The sequence below is a fragment of the Diachasma alloeum genome, unplaced genomic scaffold (assembly GCF_001412515.2).
Source record: "Diachasma alloeum isolate Michigan unplaced genomic scaffold, Dall2.0 Dall_scaffold_00300, whole genome shotgun sequence".
NCBI classification, from domain to species: domain Eukaryota; kingdom Metazoa; phylum Arthropoda; class Insecta; order Hymenoptera; family Braconidae; genus Diachasma; species Diachasma alloeum.
In genome coordinates this window covers 2,007,189-2,027,604 of record NW_021680439.1, presented here as the reverse complement: position 1 = coordinate 2,027,604, position 20,416 = coordinate 2,007,189, and the positions used below count along the sequence as shown (strand labels likewise).

General features: G+C 34.6%; 1 protein-coding gene across 4 annotated transcripts in view; it reads right to left on the bottom strand.

Moving 5' to 3' along the window:
• Nucleotides 1-1,681: 1,681 nt before the first annotated feature.
• The window catches only part of LOC107039489 (serine/threonine-protein kinase 26), a 56,605-nt gene continuing 37,870 nt past the window's right edge, over nucleotides 1,682-20,416 (bottom strand). For all 4 annotated transcript variants that reach the window (XM_015259118.2, XM_015259119.2, XM_015259120.2 and 1 more), the window contains exons 3-6: nucleotides 18,531-18,696; nucleotides 18,289-18,446; nucleotides 9,629-10,740; nucleotides 1,682-4,295 (exon numbers count right to left, since the gene is read on the bottom strand). In XM_015259118.2, the coding sequence (XP_015114604.1) occupies nucleotides 4,286-4,295; nucleotides 9,629-10,740; nucleotides 18,289-18,446; nucleotides 18,531-18,696 (1,446 nt within the window). In that variant the 3' untranslated portion in view covers nucleotides 1,682-4,285. The remainder of the gene's footprint in view (nucleotides 4,296-9,628; nucleotides 10,741-18,288; nucleotides 18,447-18,530; nucleotides 18,697-20,416) is intronic.

Genomic DNA, 20,416 nt, shown 5'->3' with positions numbered 1-20,416 from the left:
CCTTTCCGATGAGCCTAGGCTGAGTTCAACTGCTGGATTTGTCTTTGAGTAATACACATTGGAGAAAAAAGTGAAGAGTATCCATTCTTATACTTCACAATAGATGAGGTTTCATAAGGTTTCATAAGAATTTTGCCATACAAATTCAGCCATCTGCCTTTGTATCTTTTTTTACGGTTTCACAACTCCTCTGGTAAACCCCCAGAGGAGGTACACTGAAAAAATTAATTTTATCAAGAGAATTTTATTTAAACCAACTATCATTTGGTTGGTAATTTTCTAATAAACATGATTTCATAGTGAATACCAGTTGTCTCTTTTTAAGATACATTTGATTGGGAGAATTCGAATTTCTTGAGAATTGAAGTTCCTTTTACTTGTCGCAATAATGAAAGTATTTAATTTCTTTTTAGCGAAAAGTTTGCCAACTCCAAAAATTCGTTGGTTTACTCAAAAATCACAATTATTCTCATGACTAAATACGCTGTTATCTCAGTCAACACGAGCATTTCGGATGTCGAATCAGGATAAATATAGTTACGCGGAAAAAACTTTGACATTGTAGTAAGGTATCGCTGCGTTGCAAGAAGATACCCGATATCTCTTGCGTGATATTTCTTGAGTAAAAAAATCGCATTAGTTTACCATAACAGAATCAGAGATTACACCGACATCGGTGGCCGAAGCGGCTAGGTGCGAGCCTAGTGTGCGAAAGGTTGTGAAGTTCGATTCCCCGTGGACCCGAGTTTTTCAACCAGAGGCTCCGGTGAGCGGGAGGTCGCTAATATAGTGGACCGCCTGTACCGGCATGGGTTTTCTGTGGTTTCCCATGCTACTCCTATGTTCTATAGGAGTGCGAATGCGGTGCAGTGTAGAATCCACAGCCGCATGCATAGGGTTGGATAGGGCCGATTAGCCAATCAGAGGGCAGAAAGGGCCGGAATATAAAAAAAAAAAAATTCAGAGATTACGACAATTCAACACAAACTTGGATTACACAAATTGCGTTCAATATGATGTACGTAAAGGTCAATTTAAACTTCGGCTTCATTCAAGAAAACAACATTCAATTCATTCCTCAATGTAATCATCTCCTAAGTACGAATTTTTTATCAATTCAGTAATGAAGTGGTCAAACGGTCTAATTCAATTCCATTCTAACGGCAGTTCTCGATGAATATCTCAAATTCTAAAGGAGTTAGCAAAATTTTCCTAAAAATCTTTTTAGTAAAGGAAAGTGAAGACTATCGAAAAAGATGTTAGAAAAATGGCATTATCTTTCTTAAATTCTGAGTTATTCAACAAAAACACAACTGGGAGCTAAGTCGACTTAAACCAATTGATCACTTCACTACTGAATTCATGAGAGTAGAAAATTTCTCGACTGGAGATTATATTAGGTTAAAAAAAATAGAACTTTTTCATTTTTGTGGTGAATATATGTGACTTGACGTGAAGGACTGTTCTATTTGATTCGAGGAAATGTATCTCAAGAAGGAATAATTGATATTGACCATAGGATCTTATTTATTTGGAATTGTTTCAAGTATATAATACTTGTTCCAAGAAAGAACCATCTCAATAAAAATAATTAATTCAAAATTTCATGGTGTAAATACCCTCACCGTTTTTGTACTCTCCGACAGAAGAAAGAGGGGGATAAAAAATGATAACTCTGTTATGAAATAGAATCAATACAGATTTATTATTTTCGTTTTCTCATTTTCTTTTAAGATTTGTACATGCCTGTCCAAACGAAATACCTAATCATACGTGTTTTTTTTCCCACTGGAATCTCCTATGAATGAACCCCTTTAACCATATATAATACATTCCAACGCAGCCGTAGATTGCAAAATACAATATATACATAAATTGCAAATCTACCCCATTTTTTGTCCTCCATTATTACTACCACGTTAGTCTCTATCTCATTTTTTTACAGCTTTTCTCACTCTCTCATTCTCACTTCTCCTTGATTTTTAAATCCGACTGAATTACAATTGTTGATTATTCGATGGGTTTCAATATGCAAGAGATTTAATTCTTTTATTTTCCACAGTGCTTCGTATGAACACTACTTGACATGTTTGCGGAAAATAATAAATAGTAATGGCCACTTATGAGGAACAAAGAGGAAGTTGATTAGAAAATTAGAATTGGGATTCAAAATGGAATTCAGTAGTGAAATTGTATATGAAGATGAATCACAAAATTTCATGCAAATGTTTTCGTAAATATCGGGAGAACAAGTGGACTTGGAGGAAAATGTCAGAAGCATTTTTTCATAAAGAAATTTTTCTGCTCCATAAAAAGTCTTTAGACTTTTTCTCCTGAAATTGGTGTTCCTAAGACAATAGCATACTCAGTAAAAGACTATATTCTTTTGCATTTTTTGCCAAGAAATTGTCATATCATCTCGGTAGTCATGTTAGAGAAAATTATCAAAAAACATTTTCTAAAGAGAATTTTGTCAGCTACGAAAAAAATCTTTTGCCATTTTTACCTCAAATGATTCTTGTCTGAGATATTCCTGGGAATATGAAGTACATTCCATTGTATATCTGATTTGCTTTAAAAATTTCACTTGAGAATCGTTTTCATTCTTTGCCTTCTGGATGAAATTCTTTTTAATAAGTAGATATTGAGGAGGACAAGCCGAAATACAATGAGGGTGAGAGGGTAGAGGAAATGTTAGAAATTTTAAAGGACTCTCCTATGACCGTTAAACAATGACTGATAATTGGATTAATGAAGTGGTTTTTCCTCGTAGTTACTTAAGTTAAGATCATAAGATAGCAGGAATGATAGATAATAAAATAATTGATGATAACTCCCTTCGATTATCTACAGTTTCATGAATTTTCCATTTAATTATCCTCGCTAATCACAAAAAATACCTCTCTACCTCCCAAAAATGTTAATTATCCATTCACTAGTCTCATTACAGAATACTACACGTGGTACTGATAAAACTCACAGTTATGTAATGTCACTGGGGACATTTTTCTACGCTCTCACCCTTTCAAATTCTGGTTTAATATTTCCTACTTTCATTTCAGTAGTGAAATGGCGAAAAGAGATGAACCTAGAATCTAGAAGAATTTCTCAGGATTATTTTTCCAATATCTCTGAACCTTCTAGATCTATATAAAAACGTCGAGAAATATTTTTCGTAGAGAATTTACGTCATTGGAAAGAAGATCTTTCGACATTTTCCTCTACAAACTTCACTTATTAATTTTCCATGTATTGGATCAATTAATGATTTCATACTTCAATGCATATTTCACTGAATTCTAAAATTCTTCCGATAATAACTGAAGCCACGAGAAAATATCAAGACTTTTCAAGACATCAGCAACAAATCCCTCCAACTTTTCCCTTACTTCCATCCCTTTTCACTCTTTCACCTCAAATCCCACCTCCATCTACGTAAATTCAAACGATGAATTCGTTAATAGTTCTTCATTAACTCTCAAAGGAAAATGCGAAAAAAACCGGAGAATAAAACAAAAAAAAATAAAACACAAAAAATTAGTTAACACTAGCAAAAAGTCAATAACTTGGGGAAAAAGGAAAAAAATGACTCTTCCGACGATTTTAACGCTATAAATTTTGTTAAACGTTTTTTTCTCTTCTTCTAGTTTTGAACAAAACTCCCGTACACGTTGGAACTCGCGTGAGGTACACGGGAAGGGGGAAATCGGTCGAAACATTGTCGACCATAACAATAAGTATATCTTATCGAGCTACATACATATTTACATGGCTTTTCATTTCCAGTGTACAATAATGCCTGGATTTTTGCCTCGTTTTTCTCTATAACAGCCTCGGTTGCTGCTCGAGTTTAAACGTAACGTGATAAACGTTCCTAAAACTTTTCCTCTCACCCATTAACGAGTGCAAACAAACAACCAAAGAAAAGAATTAAAATGAAGAGAATATAATGGAGAACCTGGCATTATTTTAAACGAACGCACAACTGCACAGACCGAGCCATTATTATTATTTTTTTTTTCATCACAACTTTTCCACTTTTTTTACGTTTTTTGCAGTTTTGTATTTTTTTTCGGTTTTCGGATTTTTTTAAATATAGGCAGGAATTCGGATAGACCGCTGGCACACGATTGCTCTCGTGAATTCGTCGAAGCACAAGTACACTTGTGGTGGGTTTGGAGATATCCCAGTTGGTTGGAGTTCGAATCGAAAGACGAGAATCCATTCATAATGTCAAGGTGCTTTCAATCCACAGTCGTTTACGGACTTTTGTCCAAACCTTCTCCTACGTATCCCTGGAGATGAGAAAAAATCATTATTTGAGGTTTTTACAGACCAATAATATTTAGGAAAACAATTCTGTGGCAAAGTGGTAAACTACGATAAATGCAATTTTTTTTGAAAATTTTCCTATTGCTTCAATCAAAAGTTCTCTCAAATGTAGTCAACTTTTTGAACTCTCCTGAAAAATTTCCATTTTTGCACTTATCCTAGTTTATCACTTCGCTGCAGAATTGTTTGTAGAGAGAAAAAGTTTTTGGTTTTAGATAAAAATTTCTAAATAGAAGATTGAATTTTTCATTCGGAAAGTTATTAGATTTGCGGACACTTTTTCCCATGTTTATTTCCCTACGAATTGCGAACACTTTTGCCGAATTTACATAGAAATCCTTATTTTTACTTTTGAATGGAAGTATTGTTATCTTTAAGATCCAAGTTTCTATTTTTTTGTATTAGAGTATCCTATTTTGGGCTCGGGAATTAGAATATGATGGTTTTAGACCATGTCCGTATGCATGTATTCATGTGGGTGCGTGTGCATACATGTGACCGAATTTTACCCTTCGTTTCGATAATAAATTTATCATATTTTATTCTGCTTTTCATGGAGTGTAGAGTTCAATGAGCCCTTTCATCTGATACCAATTTAATCTTGATTAGTGGTAGTGTTTTCAAAATTGTGACGCTTTTTGAAATTCAGTTTTACCCAGGCCGTTCAGCATATATGCATTCCTTGCTTCTAAATACTTAGAACCTCTGCGAATAATCCACGAATTTGTCAAAAGTAACAAAATTAGAATCTAAGGAAAACCAAAACTACCATGCAGAAAAAATTGAATGGAACCAATGTTAAATTAAAATTTTCTGTTTGTTAATGTAAATAACCCACTGTAGGTTCATACGTCAATGAAAAAAACCCAAAGATTAATTCAAATTTAATCAAATCTAATTCAATCTAATTAATCCATGTGACGTATTGTGATCAATACGTCGATTGTTTGTGAATAACAATGACGTATGATGAATAATACGTTACATTCAATTTATAATTCTAAACGATGGGAAAAGAAAAGTGATTTTTGTCTCATCGTTCACGAGCAGAGCTCAGCATTCCCATGGTGACACCTGAGTCCAGCTTCTTAGAAGAAGAGCTGTTTGACTGTTTAGTTTTGTGTCAGTGATGACATGAAATTGTATTAGTGCACCAGGACTGTGGGATTGCTTAGATCTGAAATTTCGGGTCTTGGAACTTTTGAGGACTCATAAGAGTCAGAGAGTGAGTACGGGAGTGAAGCTGAACGGTCATCGCAGCTCCTCCACTTTTAATATCGCGTATACCGAACCCCCCAATCGAATCAGTGTCTTGTATTTAGTTCGTAGTTTAGCCAAGAATAAACCTATAGCTTTTACCAGGCATTGAGTGTCCCATAGTTACATCCTTAAAATCCCTACATCCTACTATTCCGGAAGTGAGCGAATCCCCCGTAAGCGTAACCGTAATAGTTAGCTGGGTATAGGGTGTTTGACGGCCCTAGCAAGGAAGTATAAAAGGTTCTCTTACTAATAGTGACTAGTCACAGGGACTAGTCACTCAAGGTAGTATCACTCAGGATTGAAGGCAGTGAGTGAACTACCTAAAACGTCACAGTGGCGCCCAACGTGGGGCACCAATGTGACGTTTGGGATTTTAGTATACTATTAGTTGTATCTTAAAATCCGCGGGTCGTCAGTTGACCCTTTCGCCTAGCTAGCGATACCGGTGAGCTTACGGGTCGTTCGCTCACGGAGGAACTAATCGGAAAGGGAGATTTAGGAATGGTTCTCCTCCCAAATAACCAGTAACACTCCAAGTTATCCAATCATGAGAATATAATTAACTAATAAGAAGGTTACACGACAAAATGGGTTAAATGGGTTCGGCGTACGCGGATCTAGATTTTTGGGGAAGGCCAACGTCTGGACACTTCGGCCTCCCACCGTACTCTGCCTTGGAGCAGAGTCGCAAGGCGGTTGCAAATCCAAAATGCTTGATAAGCACTCCTACGGTTTTACCTTCAAAGAGCTCAGGTTGACTCTTGTTACACCGTGTGACTACTTATTCAGTATCGGACCCGCAAATACTTTTGTTATGAAAATATTGATTAAACAATTCCGACGTGTGGATGCTCCACACGTCATATCCAAATCAATGCAATTGTCGATTAAAATGTCGGCTTAACACCGACTGCCAGTGTTAACTCAACATTCGCAAGTAAACGAAACAAAAAAATTACTTGTGGATTAGAATTCAGAGAGAAAAACCTCCCGCCAATGTTGACTCAATCTTGGCAGTCGGGGCTGGGCCAAGATTAGCGCAATTTTTACAGCCAACATTGGTTGACATGTTGGAAACTTGGAATTTACTTCCAAAGAAGAGCATTATCATCTTTCCACATATTGTGATGAAAAATAGGGTTCGACACTTGTGGGAAAAGTGTTCTTTGACAGGATACGCACCTACCACGAGTCAAAAACACTGACGTACTTATAGCGAAGTATACTATTTCAAGATAATTGTGGAACAACAATTTAATCCGACAAATTTTCGACAAGTTTTTGGATCTTCAATGAATAAAATAACAAAATGATAAAAAATATCTTGGAAATTTGTGTTTTGAAATGAAAATGCTCATTTTTTAGGAGCTAAATACGCATTTATGTTTTACAAAAAAGGGTTCTTGATGACTTCCTGTAAATCATTTCCTCTCGGAAATAGAAGGAATTGTCTAATTTTCCATATCGACCAGTGCTTGAGCCAATTGACCTATTTATCTGGGAATAATTGGTTTAATCAATGACAAGTGGCCTATTTCCTCTTCGAAAAAACCCATATGCCGTTCATTAGTTCAAGCGGTGAATTTTTCTTCGATTCCAGTTATTATCAAGCACATTCGTTCGACCAATAGATGATTCCCCTTATTTACGAAATAAAATGTTAATCTTTTCTGGAGTAATTTCATTTTATTAGGTCCTTGATGAATTTATTTGCATAAAATAAAGGAATTGAGTAATGTGTGTCGTTCATATACAAAAAACTTTTTCAAACATAGTTTTATGTGAATTCCATTTGTGTGGAACTGAGCGAATGAATTAATTGAAATCAATTGAGAATTCCTTCAACAATATTTTTTTTGTCAAAGATGAAAGTTCACTCGGCAATCATTATTTTCAGAAGGAAATATCAAGACACATCTATCGCAAATTTCTTCAGCTAGGAAAATATTTCGTGACATAATGTTGTCTTGAAATCGCTCATTTTAGAGATATTTGCCTGATTTAGCGGAGCTTTCACTCTTAACTAGAACCGTTTTCCCTCCACTGCTGACGTTGATTACAATCAAATGAGAATCAAATAAAAAATTTTATTTGCTTCTCATAAATCATTCTATTTTTAAATCTCATAAACACCGAATCATGTAGAAATGATTCGGTGTTTATGATTCTATTCTTGTAGAGATGTCATAAAGAAGAGATAAGCTGAACAATGCTTTTGAAATATTTCGAAAACTAGTAGTCTTAGAGATTAATTCCGAGACACCTGTTCCGTAGTAAGTTTATTATCATGATTTTTTGTTCACTGAAGGGGCAATGGAACTTACCATCGGAGTAGAAATTGGCTTCCAAGCTTTTTCGTTGTCAGAGGACTATTTAGCGAAAGCCAAATTCTTACATTATAGATACCAAATTATTGAAAAAAAAAAAAAAAAATTCTAAGAGAATTAGAATTTAGAGAGAAAAAATTTCCGCTTCACCCAGCCGGGAATCGAACCCGGTTATTCAATAATACGATTATTCAATAAAAGCCAAATTCTTACATTATAGATACCAAATTATTGAAAAAAAAAAAAAAAAATTCTAAGAGAATTAGAATTTAGAGAGAAAAAATTTCCGCTTCACCCAGCCGGGAATCGAACCCGGTTATTCAATAATACGATTATTCAATAAAAGCCAAATTCTTACATTATAGATACCAAATTATTGAAAAAAAAAAAAAAAAATTCTAAGAGAATTAGAATTTAGAGAGAAAAAATTTCCGCTTCACCCAGCCGGGAATCGAACCCGGTTATTCAATAATACGATTATTCAATAAAAGCGAAATTCTTACATTATAGATACCAAATTATTGATAATGTAAGAATTTGGCTTTTATTGAATAATCGTCTGACGACGAAAAAACTTGGAATCCAGTTTCTACTTCGATGGTAAGTTCCATTGCCTCTTAAACCGAGTCAAATTCAAGATATCTTTCAGTAGTAATACAAAACATGATTGTGGCTCATAAAAATGGGTGGGTGAAAAAATGTGAGTGAGTCTTCCTATGCAGGGAAGTGTCAATTACATTGCTTTAGAAGATGATCATGTTAGTTATGACCTTGAGTGAACTCCTTCAATAATTATCCACATTAAAAAATTGAATTAAACTAAAGATTTATTGACCGTGGATGAATTAATGACGAAAGGTTGTTGTTTTTTGGCCTTGCGGTCTCCAGTAAATAAACAACATCAATTAATCATGTTGTGAAACCAGTGACCCATGTTTATTTCCCTAGGAATTGCTCCCCTGGGAATGATTTGATTGAAAAATAGTACATTTCAATACTAGGGCGCATGAAAAATTTTCTGGCGAATATGAGTTGCACCACGAGCCGAAGGCGAGTGATGCAAATCATATGAGTCAGAAATTTTTTCTACGCTCGTGTGTCGAACATTTTTTTTGTCACGAGGGTCGTAGGCGGTGTTTTAGGCAGGTGTGCCCGCGGACACGCGCCTAAAATGCTGCCTTAGGACCAGAGTGACAAAAATAATTTTTTTTCTCAGTACATGAAAAAAATCCAAACATTTTGGAGGATGAAATTTTTTTCAATAAAATTTCAGTCGATCTAAGTGCAACATTTGAAGAAAAAAACAAATACAGAGCTGGGACGAGATTTCCATCGTTCAGTTGTTGAATTTCGGAAATAAAAAATCCTGATAGTCTCGAACGCTGCATTTTGATTGGCTGCGACTCGAGTGAAACAATAGAAAAACTTTTATAAGAAGTCTCTCTATGTTTTCTTTGCCCCACGCAAAAGGCTACAAAAAATGTTATCATTTCTCTTTGATTCCAAAATATTTGAAACTGATTTATGCAATTTCGCCACTTTACCAATGAACGAGAAATTTTGCTGGAGAACTTATTAATAGTAAACGAAATTCTCCACAAAATAAGATATCTTAAAATTGTCCTCGAAACCCTTTTGAATCTCCCTTTAGCCCCCACCCCCTAAAAATACCTCCAATCATCTTCTAGTCTCAGTTAAACTCTCACCTCAACGTAATCTTCTCCATGATCAGCGACAACCTACTTTCCGAATGATTAGCTGGTAGCAAGGCCTTGAGAACTTCCCTAACCAGCGCCTCATTAATTCCGGGTGACGTGCGTTCAGCTAGCTCGAACGCACTCCTCAACTCCTCGACAGCTCCACCAGCTCGTCCCCCTGTACCCTCTCCATTATTGTCCCTCGTCGAATATTGATACTTGCGTTGAAGTTCCGAAAGAAGTGGAAACAGAAGTGAAATAAGAGTAGGACTGCGAGCATGTTTGGGCTCCTGTGAGCTCCTTGGTCGCTGTTTGTCCTCCATTGGCACAACAGGCACATCGGGCTTACTTCTCCGAGCCTTAGGTGTATTATTTTCACGCACCTGTGGCTTCTTCTGCTGTCTAAAGTCCCTGAACTGACGATCCTCACTCGTATCACACCAGACTGTTGATTTTTGCATTGGACTCTGCAATGGATTCTGTTGGGACGGCGTATTGTCATCTCTGAGTAGAGTTTCATGTAATGAATCTCTAGATTCATTATCGTAATAAAATATTGGGGATTCTAACGGGTCTTGAGGAGGCGAGGTTGTTCCACCATTCGCGTGGGCCTTATCTGTACTATGATTGGAGGTATTATTGCTCAACGAATTGCTCAAGGAATTGCTTAAGGTTGGCTGATCCTCCATCTGGGGCAAAACGGGCATCATTGGAGATTTACCACCGTGAGGACCTTTCACAGTCATTATCCAGGGCTCATCCAGATCACTGTCCTGTTTGGAGTCCTCGGAGTCGGAGTTCTCACTTTCAGTCTCTGACTCTTCGCTTCTCTGGGACTTCCATTTCTTGTAGCGGTCGATCAGGTCGATTAAATAGGAGTTCTTCTTCGCTTTGCGAATGAATTGGAACTTTAGGAGCTCTTTCGCGGTGGGACGGTTCTCAGGGTCTTTGTTGAGGCAGGCTTCGACAAACTCTTTGAATTGTTTTGTGTAATTTCCGGTTAGCTGGGGAGGGTTATTCTTGGGGATCAAGAAGAGAACTCGCATTGGATGAAGTTCACTGTTTGGAGGCTCACCTTTGGCGAGCTCTATCGCGGTTATGCCCAGAGACCAAATGTCCGCCTGAAATTAAAAAAAAGGGTTTAGAATATGGGTTTTTTATCTGAGGTTACTCGAATTTTCTCTTGATTGTCATTCCTATGTAAATGCACCCCGCGATGTTTATCTAATGAATTAATTTTGTTCAAAGATTTCTGGGTACTATTGGACTAGTGGAGTAGGCAATTCTGCATCAGGTGTAAATCTGGGGCCAGGATTTATATGACAATTGTTGGTGTTTTTGCACGTACGTTATTTCATCATATTGAGAAATCAATACGGTTCATTCCTCAATCTGGAGTATGAAGTATGTATGTAAAAGTACACTGAGAAAAAAACGACAGAGTTCTCAAACAAGTCTTACTTGTGCCAAGAAAAGAGTTTTTAAAAAATGATCAAACAGGATTTCTTTGTGCCAAACATGCAAAGAGTGCGCCGAGATGAAAAAATTTTATCGCAAAAATAGATGTAGCAGTCGCAAAAAAATTGCATTCTCTGTACACACGCACGGAATGCAATTTCCAGCACTACTTCGTTATTCGATACTCCCATACGTATTTTTCTACCAAAAAATGTTCGTTTTATGCGAAACAAGCGATAGTAGTTTTTCGTTTCGGCTATTCAATAATTACAAACAAGAAATGAATCCTTAAGGCCGGGATGGATTATCGTTCGAACGTCATCTCGATTGTTTTTCCGTCTACATAATCTAAAATATATCACAATTTCCAGTTGATTTTACATCACGCAGGTGTCTCTAAAAATTATGATTGTGTAATTAAAGAAAGTAGAAAACAAACTGAACATTTTCAAAGAGTATTTTTAATAGAGATTAGGAAATAAGTCCGACAGAGAGGAAATTGTAAATGGATAATTTATCATCGCAACTAACGATCTGACAGATATTGGCTGCTGAGACAAATGACGACTGAACAGCTATTAGATACTGTAAATTATCAGTTTGTAATTTCCGCCCTATTGGGCTTATTTCCCAATATTATTCAAAAATGCTCATTGAAAATGTTCAGTTTGTTTTCAAAATTTTTTTGATTGTACAATCACAATTTTTGGAGACTCCAGGGCTATGTAAAACTGAATGGCAACTGCAGAACATTTCAGATTATCAAAACAAAAAACACAACCCAGATCAGGTTCGAAAAATAATACACACTTTAAATAAAACAACAATAATGATATGACAGTCTTGCAATTTAGAGGCAAAATATTTCTTGATAAATTTTTCTCTATATGAGATATTTTCATCCAGAAAAAGTACCGTCTCGTGTGAATATTTCGTCGTTGTCGAAAGCAGAGCAATTTCATGTTCGAGACTTGGAAATTCGAATTAAACAATTTCTTTTTTGGCAATTTTCAACTAGCGATTTTGTTGGACCAAACAAGACTCGTCCAAGAATGTGTTTGTTTTTCTCTCAGTGTACGGTTCGATTTTGTAAAATAAATAAGGTAAGGTCAATAGGAGAGCATCTAATAAGCTTTTTAAAAACAATTCTGTCAGATTTTGAAATTACTCTAAATGTTAAAATTTAATTGCCATTCAATTGAACCGCACAAATTCCAATCCCAAGGATATACATGTATTCAAGAGAGGATATTATAAGTATCTGAAACTTCAATGTTGAGTTGAGAGAAGGAATACCCATAAAGGCCTTATCGTCCTTAGTAAAGGGGATGAATTGGAAGGATTAAAATACAGTGCATTTGCATCTTGATCTGTCTACGGGATTTTGAATCAGTTCTATCCATATTATTTCGTAATGAGCAATGAGCTAAAACGGGATCAGTCAAATTCACTTTAGAACCACTTTCCAAGAAATACCCCACACTAAACGTGATATAGCTAAATTCCCATAAAGCTCTTTTCTGTAGCAGTCATTTCGCTATGAAAAAATTCATCAAAAACTCATCAGTTTTAAAGTTCACTAATCTTGTTTTCCCACTGATGATACTTTTTCATCCAATTGGACTGTAATTTGTAGAAGTTGGGCATCGGTTCTTCCTGAATATCATATTTTTATGCAAAAGCTACAGCAAAAAAAGACACGAAAAAACCTGAAATGTTGCAAACTGTAATTTATCAGTGTTATATCAACATCATTTAAAGGAGCTCTACCATTACAAATACATTTAAAAATTATTTAATACTCCAAAGAATTTCCGGAAAACTCGATTAGATTCGGAATTGTAATTTTTTCCCCAATTTGATGACAGTTTTGAATTTTTAAAGAAAATATGTTTTAACCTAGGATTTAAGAGAGCATCTTAAGTGAAAAATTAACATTCGGGGCGTTCTACGCTATTTCAACGGCGAATTTAGTTGAGTAAGGAATCCGCAAACTTTTATGTGAAAAACATTGTTCGAAAAGGATGGTTAGTTACTAAAAAAAATTATCGCTCGGAAAAAGTCAATATTATTGCAACTTTTTAAATAAATAATTAGAAAAACCGCTGTAGTTATGTGAGAAATATTGTTGAGAAAGCTGTGTAGAAATTATTTTTAATGACATTCACTGATGGTTGAGATTTTAATTTTTTAATTGGACACAGCGTTCTTATTAATATTTCCCACAAGATATATATTTTTCATATTTTTCAGAGTGGAACTCACGAAACTACAATCATTTTTTTAATTGTTTATTTACAAAATACTGATAATATTTACTTTTTTCGATCAATTTTTTTTACATACCTAACCATCCTTTGTCAACAATAAACCCCTTGTGAAATTTTTGGAATGAATGCATAACTTTTGAGATATAAATATTCAAAAGTATGCGTATTCGTTATTCACTAGAATTTTACAATTGTTATAATTTTAACAAAAATATGGGCTGTTAAAAGTATCTCTGGTCCTCCTTCTGTGATATAAGCAATTTTCAAAAAAAAAAAAATTTGCCTCCCTTGAAATAGCGTGGAAGATCCCATTTCCATTATGGTAAAAGACTAAAATTTGTTTTTGTTTTTCATTTGCTGAAAAGTCGATAAATTTTTGGACACCTCACAGAGAATGACCGACGGTTTTGTAAGCAAGTTCCATTATTTATTTATTTATAAGAACAAAATATTGAATTTTTTAAGGTACTAAGCTGAAAGAAACTTTTCTGGCTAAGAAGATTTTGCAGAACACATATGAGCTAAAAAATTTTTTTCAGCCAAATGACGAACATTACATTGATATTTTGCAAAATGTAATTTGGATGATACTAACTCGGTATGAATTTTTACAAATTTCTCTCATGTGTTTTCAACAACTGAAAATGACCGAATCTCCAGTGCAGTCCGTCGAGAGAGTAGAGCTGCTCTAAATGTGAACGATTCTCAGTAATTCTATATGGTCAAAAAACCTTCATGGTGGAGGACTTTGATTTGGACAACATTTCGTGTGATAACATCGACCAAAATTTGACCAAATATTGACCGAGTGATTCGATAATGTTAATTAAACATTGAAATATGAGTGCATCATCAGTATTTCAGGAATCCGATCAATTATCCAAAACTTTCCAGTGGCGGTATATAAAATAAGCGGCTGTTGAGAAGGCATTATTCAAAGGAAATGAATTCGAGAAAGCAGCGAAATGATAAAAGTGAGGGAGAATTTCTTCCCTCCGTTCTGAAGGCTTCGTCTACAGAAAATCAATTTCAACGTAAGGATTGATTTTCCCCATATATACATTTAATTAAATCTAGGAATTGGGTCACCAATTTGTAATTTTCCATGGATTTCAGAGTATAATCCCCGGTGGAGGGAAAATCCGTCAAAGGCAATCAATTCTGAAGTTTGCAAAAGGTAAGAAACGAGAAATTTTTTTCTTTCAGATAGACAGAGTATTCTTCATATAACTTATAAAGTTATGATAAATTTATCGCAATCTTCCCCAACGAATCCAAGATTTTCTGTAGACATTAAATCAGATGAACGTCCGGCGTCAGGAAATCGAATGGAAATGAATGTCTAAGTTTAAAGAACGATAAAAAGACTAAAAAGGCTCAGTTTTTCTATTTGAATTGAAGTGAGAGAAACGTTGATTCCAAAATGAAACTTAATTCGTGTCACTACATTCTGCATTTTAATTAAATATTCCTTCATTTACATCGATGTTTCAGGAATTGGGTCGTCGTTCATCCGAATTTTACGAGCAAACTCGCATAAAATGCAGCTCACTACAGAGGAAATAAAGGTAAAAAATAACTTCCCCCATTCAGGTCGAGAAGTTAAAAATGACGAAGTTTCTGTGTCAGACAGCGAAGAAAAATGATTTCTGATTAGATATTTATTCATTACTATGAGCAATCAAAGACAAACTGAACAGTTTGTTTGAAAGAGAAACAAGATAAATTGTTTTCACGAAGAAATCTATCAGAAATATTAAATATTTACATACAGAAATGATAATAATTCATGTTATAGTTCCAATTTTACTGATTACCCCGGAAACTAGTAATTTCATTGAAATTTGAGGGGGAGAACATCATTGAAATTTCATGGACACTTTAGTTGTCATTTTCAGAAGAGTGGCAATTGATTTTGGGGAACAAATTAAAAAGTTTCAAATGTAACGGAGATTCCAATGAAATTCTAAATGTTTGAGCGACAAGAAGAGGAAAATTCCACAATTTCATGAATTTTCAATCAAAACGTAAATATTTAGTATTAAATTAGGCTGAATTTTGAATTAATGAAAAATTTAGGAATATATTCACCTAAATTTTCTTCATTTATAGTAATCTTCATGAATTATTGAACTGAAACTTACAGTTTCGATTAATTTTTTCGGCAAATTGTAAACTTTCAAAGACAGAAGTCCTTGCAATTTCAGTGCGACTGTCAGTTGCAATTTTTTTGAGAATTGTACCGAAAATTTCAGAAAAACAGTGACTTTTCAAAGACGAAATTTCTCGTAATTTCAGTGAGACTTTCAGTTGACAAAATGTTTGAGAATTGTACCGGAAATTTCGGTGAAAATTTTTTGAGAGTGATCTTATGTAGACATGCAAACTCTCAACATAAAAGGTCTTGAGTTTTGTCCTCGACTCACCCATTATTACAATGATTTCATATTTAATAAGATGCGAAAAATTTACCAGTCATTTCTAAATTTCGGTGTCAATTTCATTTCACTCTGAATATAACCAAAAACAATGAAAATAGTTCTTAAATTTGAACTGAAAACAAGGATCCTTGCAAATAAAATGTTCAATTAATTTTGCTCCTCATAAAATATTCATTCGTGTCTATGAATACTTCAAGAACGTCATAATAAACTCAATATTCTCCCTAGAATTCAAATGAGAGAAATGGCTGCTACACTAAAACTCTCTTGAAGGATGAATATTCATCAGCAAAAATCAGGACAAATCATTCCTGACAGACGAGTTAATATCCTCAATCTAAAATCTTCTAAAAAAACAGTGACTCAGAAGGAAAACAATTATTTTCCTCCATCCAGACAGAGAAAAAAATCCACCTTGATAGTCATTTCCGTGAATATTCCATGTCACTTTGATCATAAATAAAACATTTCACCTAGAATTCAACAAACATAAACGTCTGCTATGTTCAAATTCCCCCGGAGAATCAATATTTGTCTACGAAATTGATAACAAATCATGTTTGACGCTTTAATTAATCTGTCTTCTGCTTTCAAAACTTTCCACTTAAGGTATATCCCAAGACAATCGGACCCAAAAGTTAGTCCCTATGGGTTTCCGGAAAAAATTCTAAATAACCTAATTTATTGCACTCTCATAAGTTATTGAGTTTTTCTATCCTCACATGTTGTTGATTCAGGCAACCAACAGTTTGAATCAAATAAGAAATTAGTTGTTAATTAATTGTCTGAATCAAATAAGGAATCTTTTGACGAAATTTTCATTTTTTAGAGTTGAATATCACAGAGACTGTGTAGTACAAAATTTCACAAAAAATTCACCGTATTCGGAATTTATCAATCTATCACGTATTAGTTTTTTAAGAACATCGTAAGAACCGTTTTCTCATAAAATGCAAAAATTGTGTTCGGAAGGGACCCATAACCCCCGTTTGGCCAATGCCTCGCTTATTAGAAACCCGCATATAATTATTTATTATCTCCTAAACTGTGTAGTACAGCTTATCATTTTTTTCAATAGTTAAGGACTATTCTAAATATTATCTATAACAAACATGGGGACAATCTTAATAAAAACGTGTTTTCTATAGATATTAGAGCTGCGGGACACCCTCAAAGAAACGCTTCTAAATTGACCGAATGACCACTTTTGTTCTAATGCGTAATTCTTTTTTTTGAACAATGAATTATAATCACGAAACGTCAAGTAAACAATTTCCAATCAATTTTAGGCATTGCAACTATTTATTATCAACAATTGAATTGTTCAAATCGCCTTAGCGCTCAAACTATGAAAGATACACGAAAATTTTCGGAACACGATTTCGTCTATACTTCATAGTTTGGGTGCTAGGGCGATTTGAACAATTTAATTGATGATAATAAATAATTCCAATGCCTGAAATTAATTGAAAATTGTTTACTTGACATTTCTCATGCATTGACGATCGATTATATATGTCTAAAAACGAATAATTAGTGCAAAAAAATCAACTGTTTATTGTTCATTTGCTCCGCAGACGCCTAAAATGTTAAGAATAGTCCAGGACCTCCAATTTTTGAGCTACAGAGGTTTTTTTTCAAAATTTTTTAAAAAATGTGTAATAACTCTTACGAATTAGTTTTTTGAAATTCGACTCGTACACAGCTAGTTTCGTGTTGTTTAATATAAAAATTTGCGCCATCCATGTAAAATAGGCAGAAAAATTATCTTTAAAATATTAAAAATATATTCTCGATTCTTTCAGAAATATTTTTCGGGCTATTTTACGTGAATGGTCCAATTTTTTATCAGAATAATAATGAAATTAGCTGTGTAAAAGTTGAATTTCAAAAAACTAATTCGTAATTATTATTGCACATATTTTTCTAAAAATTTTGCGAAAAAAAAAACCTTTGTAGCTCAAAAATTGGAGACCCTGGACTATTTTCAAGATTTTAAGCGTTTGCGGGGTAAACGAACAATGAACAATTCAGTAGCGAAGTGGTCAAACGGTTTAAGTCGACTTATTGTTCCAGTCCCAGTTGAGTTTTTGAGGAGTATTTCCCACTCTAAGGGAGATAGCGAAATTTTCGTAATTATATTTGTTGTAGCACTCAATCGGCTCTACAAGAAAGGTTTAAAATAAAAATTTTGCTATCTCCCTTAGATTCCGAGATATTCATTGAAAACTGGTCAATAGTCAAAATTGACTTGTAGCGTTTTACCACTCCGCTACTGAATTAGTTTTTTGCACTAATTATTCGTTTTTAGACATACATAATCGATCTTCAATGTATGAGAAATCGCATTCCAATAACCCCCGACACTTAAAACTCATAGTAGTCTCCCCTTGAAACAAGAATTACGCATTAGAACGCGAGTGGTTGGTACACGTCTGAAAATCGCAGGTGTCCGGCAGCCCTAAGATATCTTAATACTTTGAAATATTGACATATTTACTTTAGAATCATAGGCCGATTGTTTGATGACTTCCGGCGCCATCCAAAACGGAGTCCCCACGAAGGTATTCCTCTTGCTCGTTGTGTTTGTCAATTGTCCAGCGACCCCAAAGTCCGCCAGTTTCACATCACCCATTTCGCTGAGCAGTACATTTGCAGCTACAAAACAACCCCCACAGATAAAAAATCTCCCCGACACTCACAGAGAGCTTAACACCTAGCTCTTCATTTGAATATACGTACCTTTAATGTCTCGATGTAGTTTCCTTTCGCTGTGGAGATAATCAAGGCCTTTGAGTACCTCGCGCAAAATAACGGCAATATGCATTTCCTCAAAGCTTCCGGCCTTCATGAGATCTAAAGCGGAACCGCCACCCAAGTACTCCATGATGATCCATAGCTTGGTGCCCTGGAATTGAAAGAAGAACCGTAAATGTCATTTGAATACATAATAAAATGAAAGGATATTAAACCGGCCGACGGTTTAATGGATACGTAATCTTTCCCGTAGTTTGTACTAATTGAGATCGTTCATCTGAGGCAGAGGTGACCTCAATCGATGAAGTATTTTTGGTCAATATTTGATGAACTTGGTGGAACGAGGCAAGTCGATTGCAAGTCGAGGTAAGTTTTCTCGGATATCGTCGAATCTGAAGGGAATAGGGTCATCTCAGGGGGACCTTTGTAGAGCAAAATAACATAGAAGCTGGAAAAAATCGCCGTCTCTTAGACATTCCGAGAGTCTCGGAAAACTATACCCTGAAGGTGAACTAAGATGGACCGAAAGGACTCATGAATCCCTCAAGTTTTGTTTTCATTCCAATTTGATGGAATTTTATTTCAATTTAGAATCGGGGCGACCGGATTTAATGATGATCTCATTTTCTTGTTGAAAAAATTCAAGAGTAAACTGATTGACCCAATTGAGTTAACGCTGAGGTGATTTGTTTTCTAATGAGTCCTGAATCTTAGGAAGATAGACCGCAACCAGAAAAATGATTTATTTGAATCAAATAAAGTTGATTTAAATCAAATAATTTAGTTTATTTAAATGGTACCAAATACATTTTTTTTTCAAATTAAATAAAACATTTTATTCGAAATTTTGTTTATATATTTCTTTACTGTTAGTAAATCTTTATGTGATCCAAATAAATTCTTTATTCATGCCAGATAAACAGTTTTCTTATATTAAGAAAACTTTATTTGAAATAAATGAATTGTTTATACGATTAAAAAAAATCATTTATTTGAGATGAATAAATTGTTTGTTTAATATAATTAAATCCTTTTTTCTTGAAACAAGTAAACAAGTTTATTCATTTGCAATAAAAATATTCTTAAAATAAGTAAAAAAATTTAAATAAAGATTTTTATTTGATTCAAAAAAAAAATATTCTGTGTGCGTGACCTTTTTAGTGATTAATCTTTAATTCTCCAAATTAGCGATGATGATTCACAGCAAGAGGTAACAAATTTCCTCTAATAAAAATGTCACTACTTCTTTTTAATTTCAAGGTATTTTCCAGATGCTGACGACGAAGTAAAAAGAAACTCATCTGCTTTCATCACTCAATTTCTGAATCGATTGTCTCAGGGATTAATTCATTATTGGTAAAGCTAATAATTCTCTTTATTGGACAATACCAGCGTTAATATAATGAAAGCTAAAAATCGATGAAATACCAACAAGTAATTTCAATCATTTTTCTATTCATTCCGCGTGCATCCGATACTTTGAAAAAAAAATGGAAAAAGGCGATAACTCTGCACGTGTCATAAGAAGGTGATCAGCTTTTCCTCCTCATGAATAGGTATTATCCCCGTGAATATTTCAGCATGGAGAGAATTCCAATCGGGTCAATAGTTCCTGAGACATTCGAGGAAAAAAATTTTCTACAGATATTCGCTGTATCTTCGAAACTGGTTGAACCATTTTATTGAGATTTTGCATGAAAATATAGCTTACGGTACCAACTCGGAGACCAAATAATTTAGGTTCTGATCCTGTATAGCTTCGGAGTAATTGGAGTTATCAATGTAATTCTGAAAGTCCACAGACATTCAATAATATGAATACATATTGGCATTTGAGATCGTTCCAAGGCGATTCGTGTTTCACAAGGGTT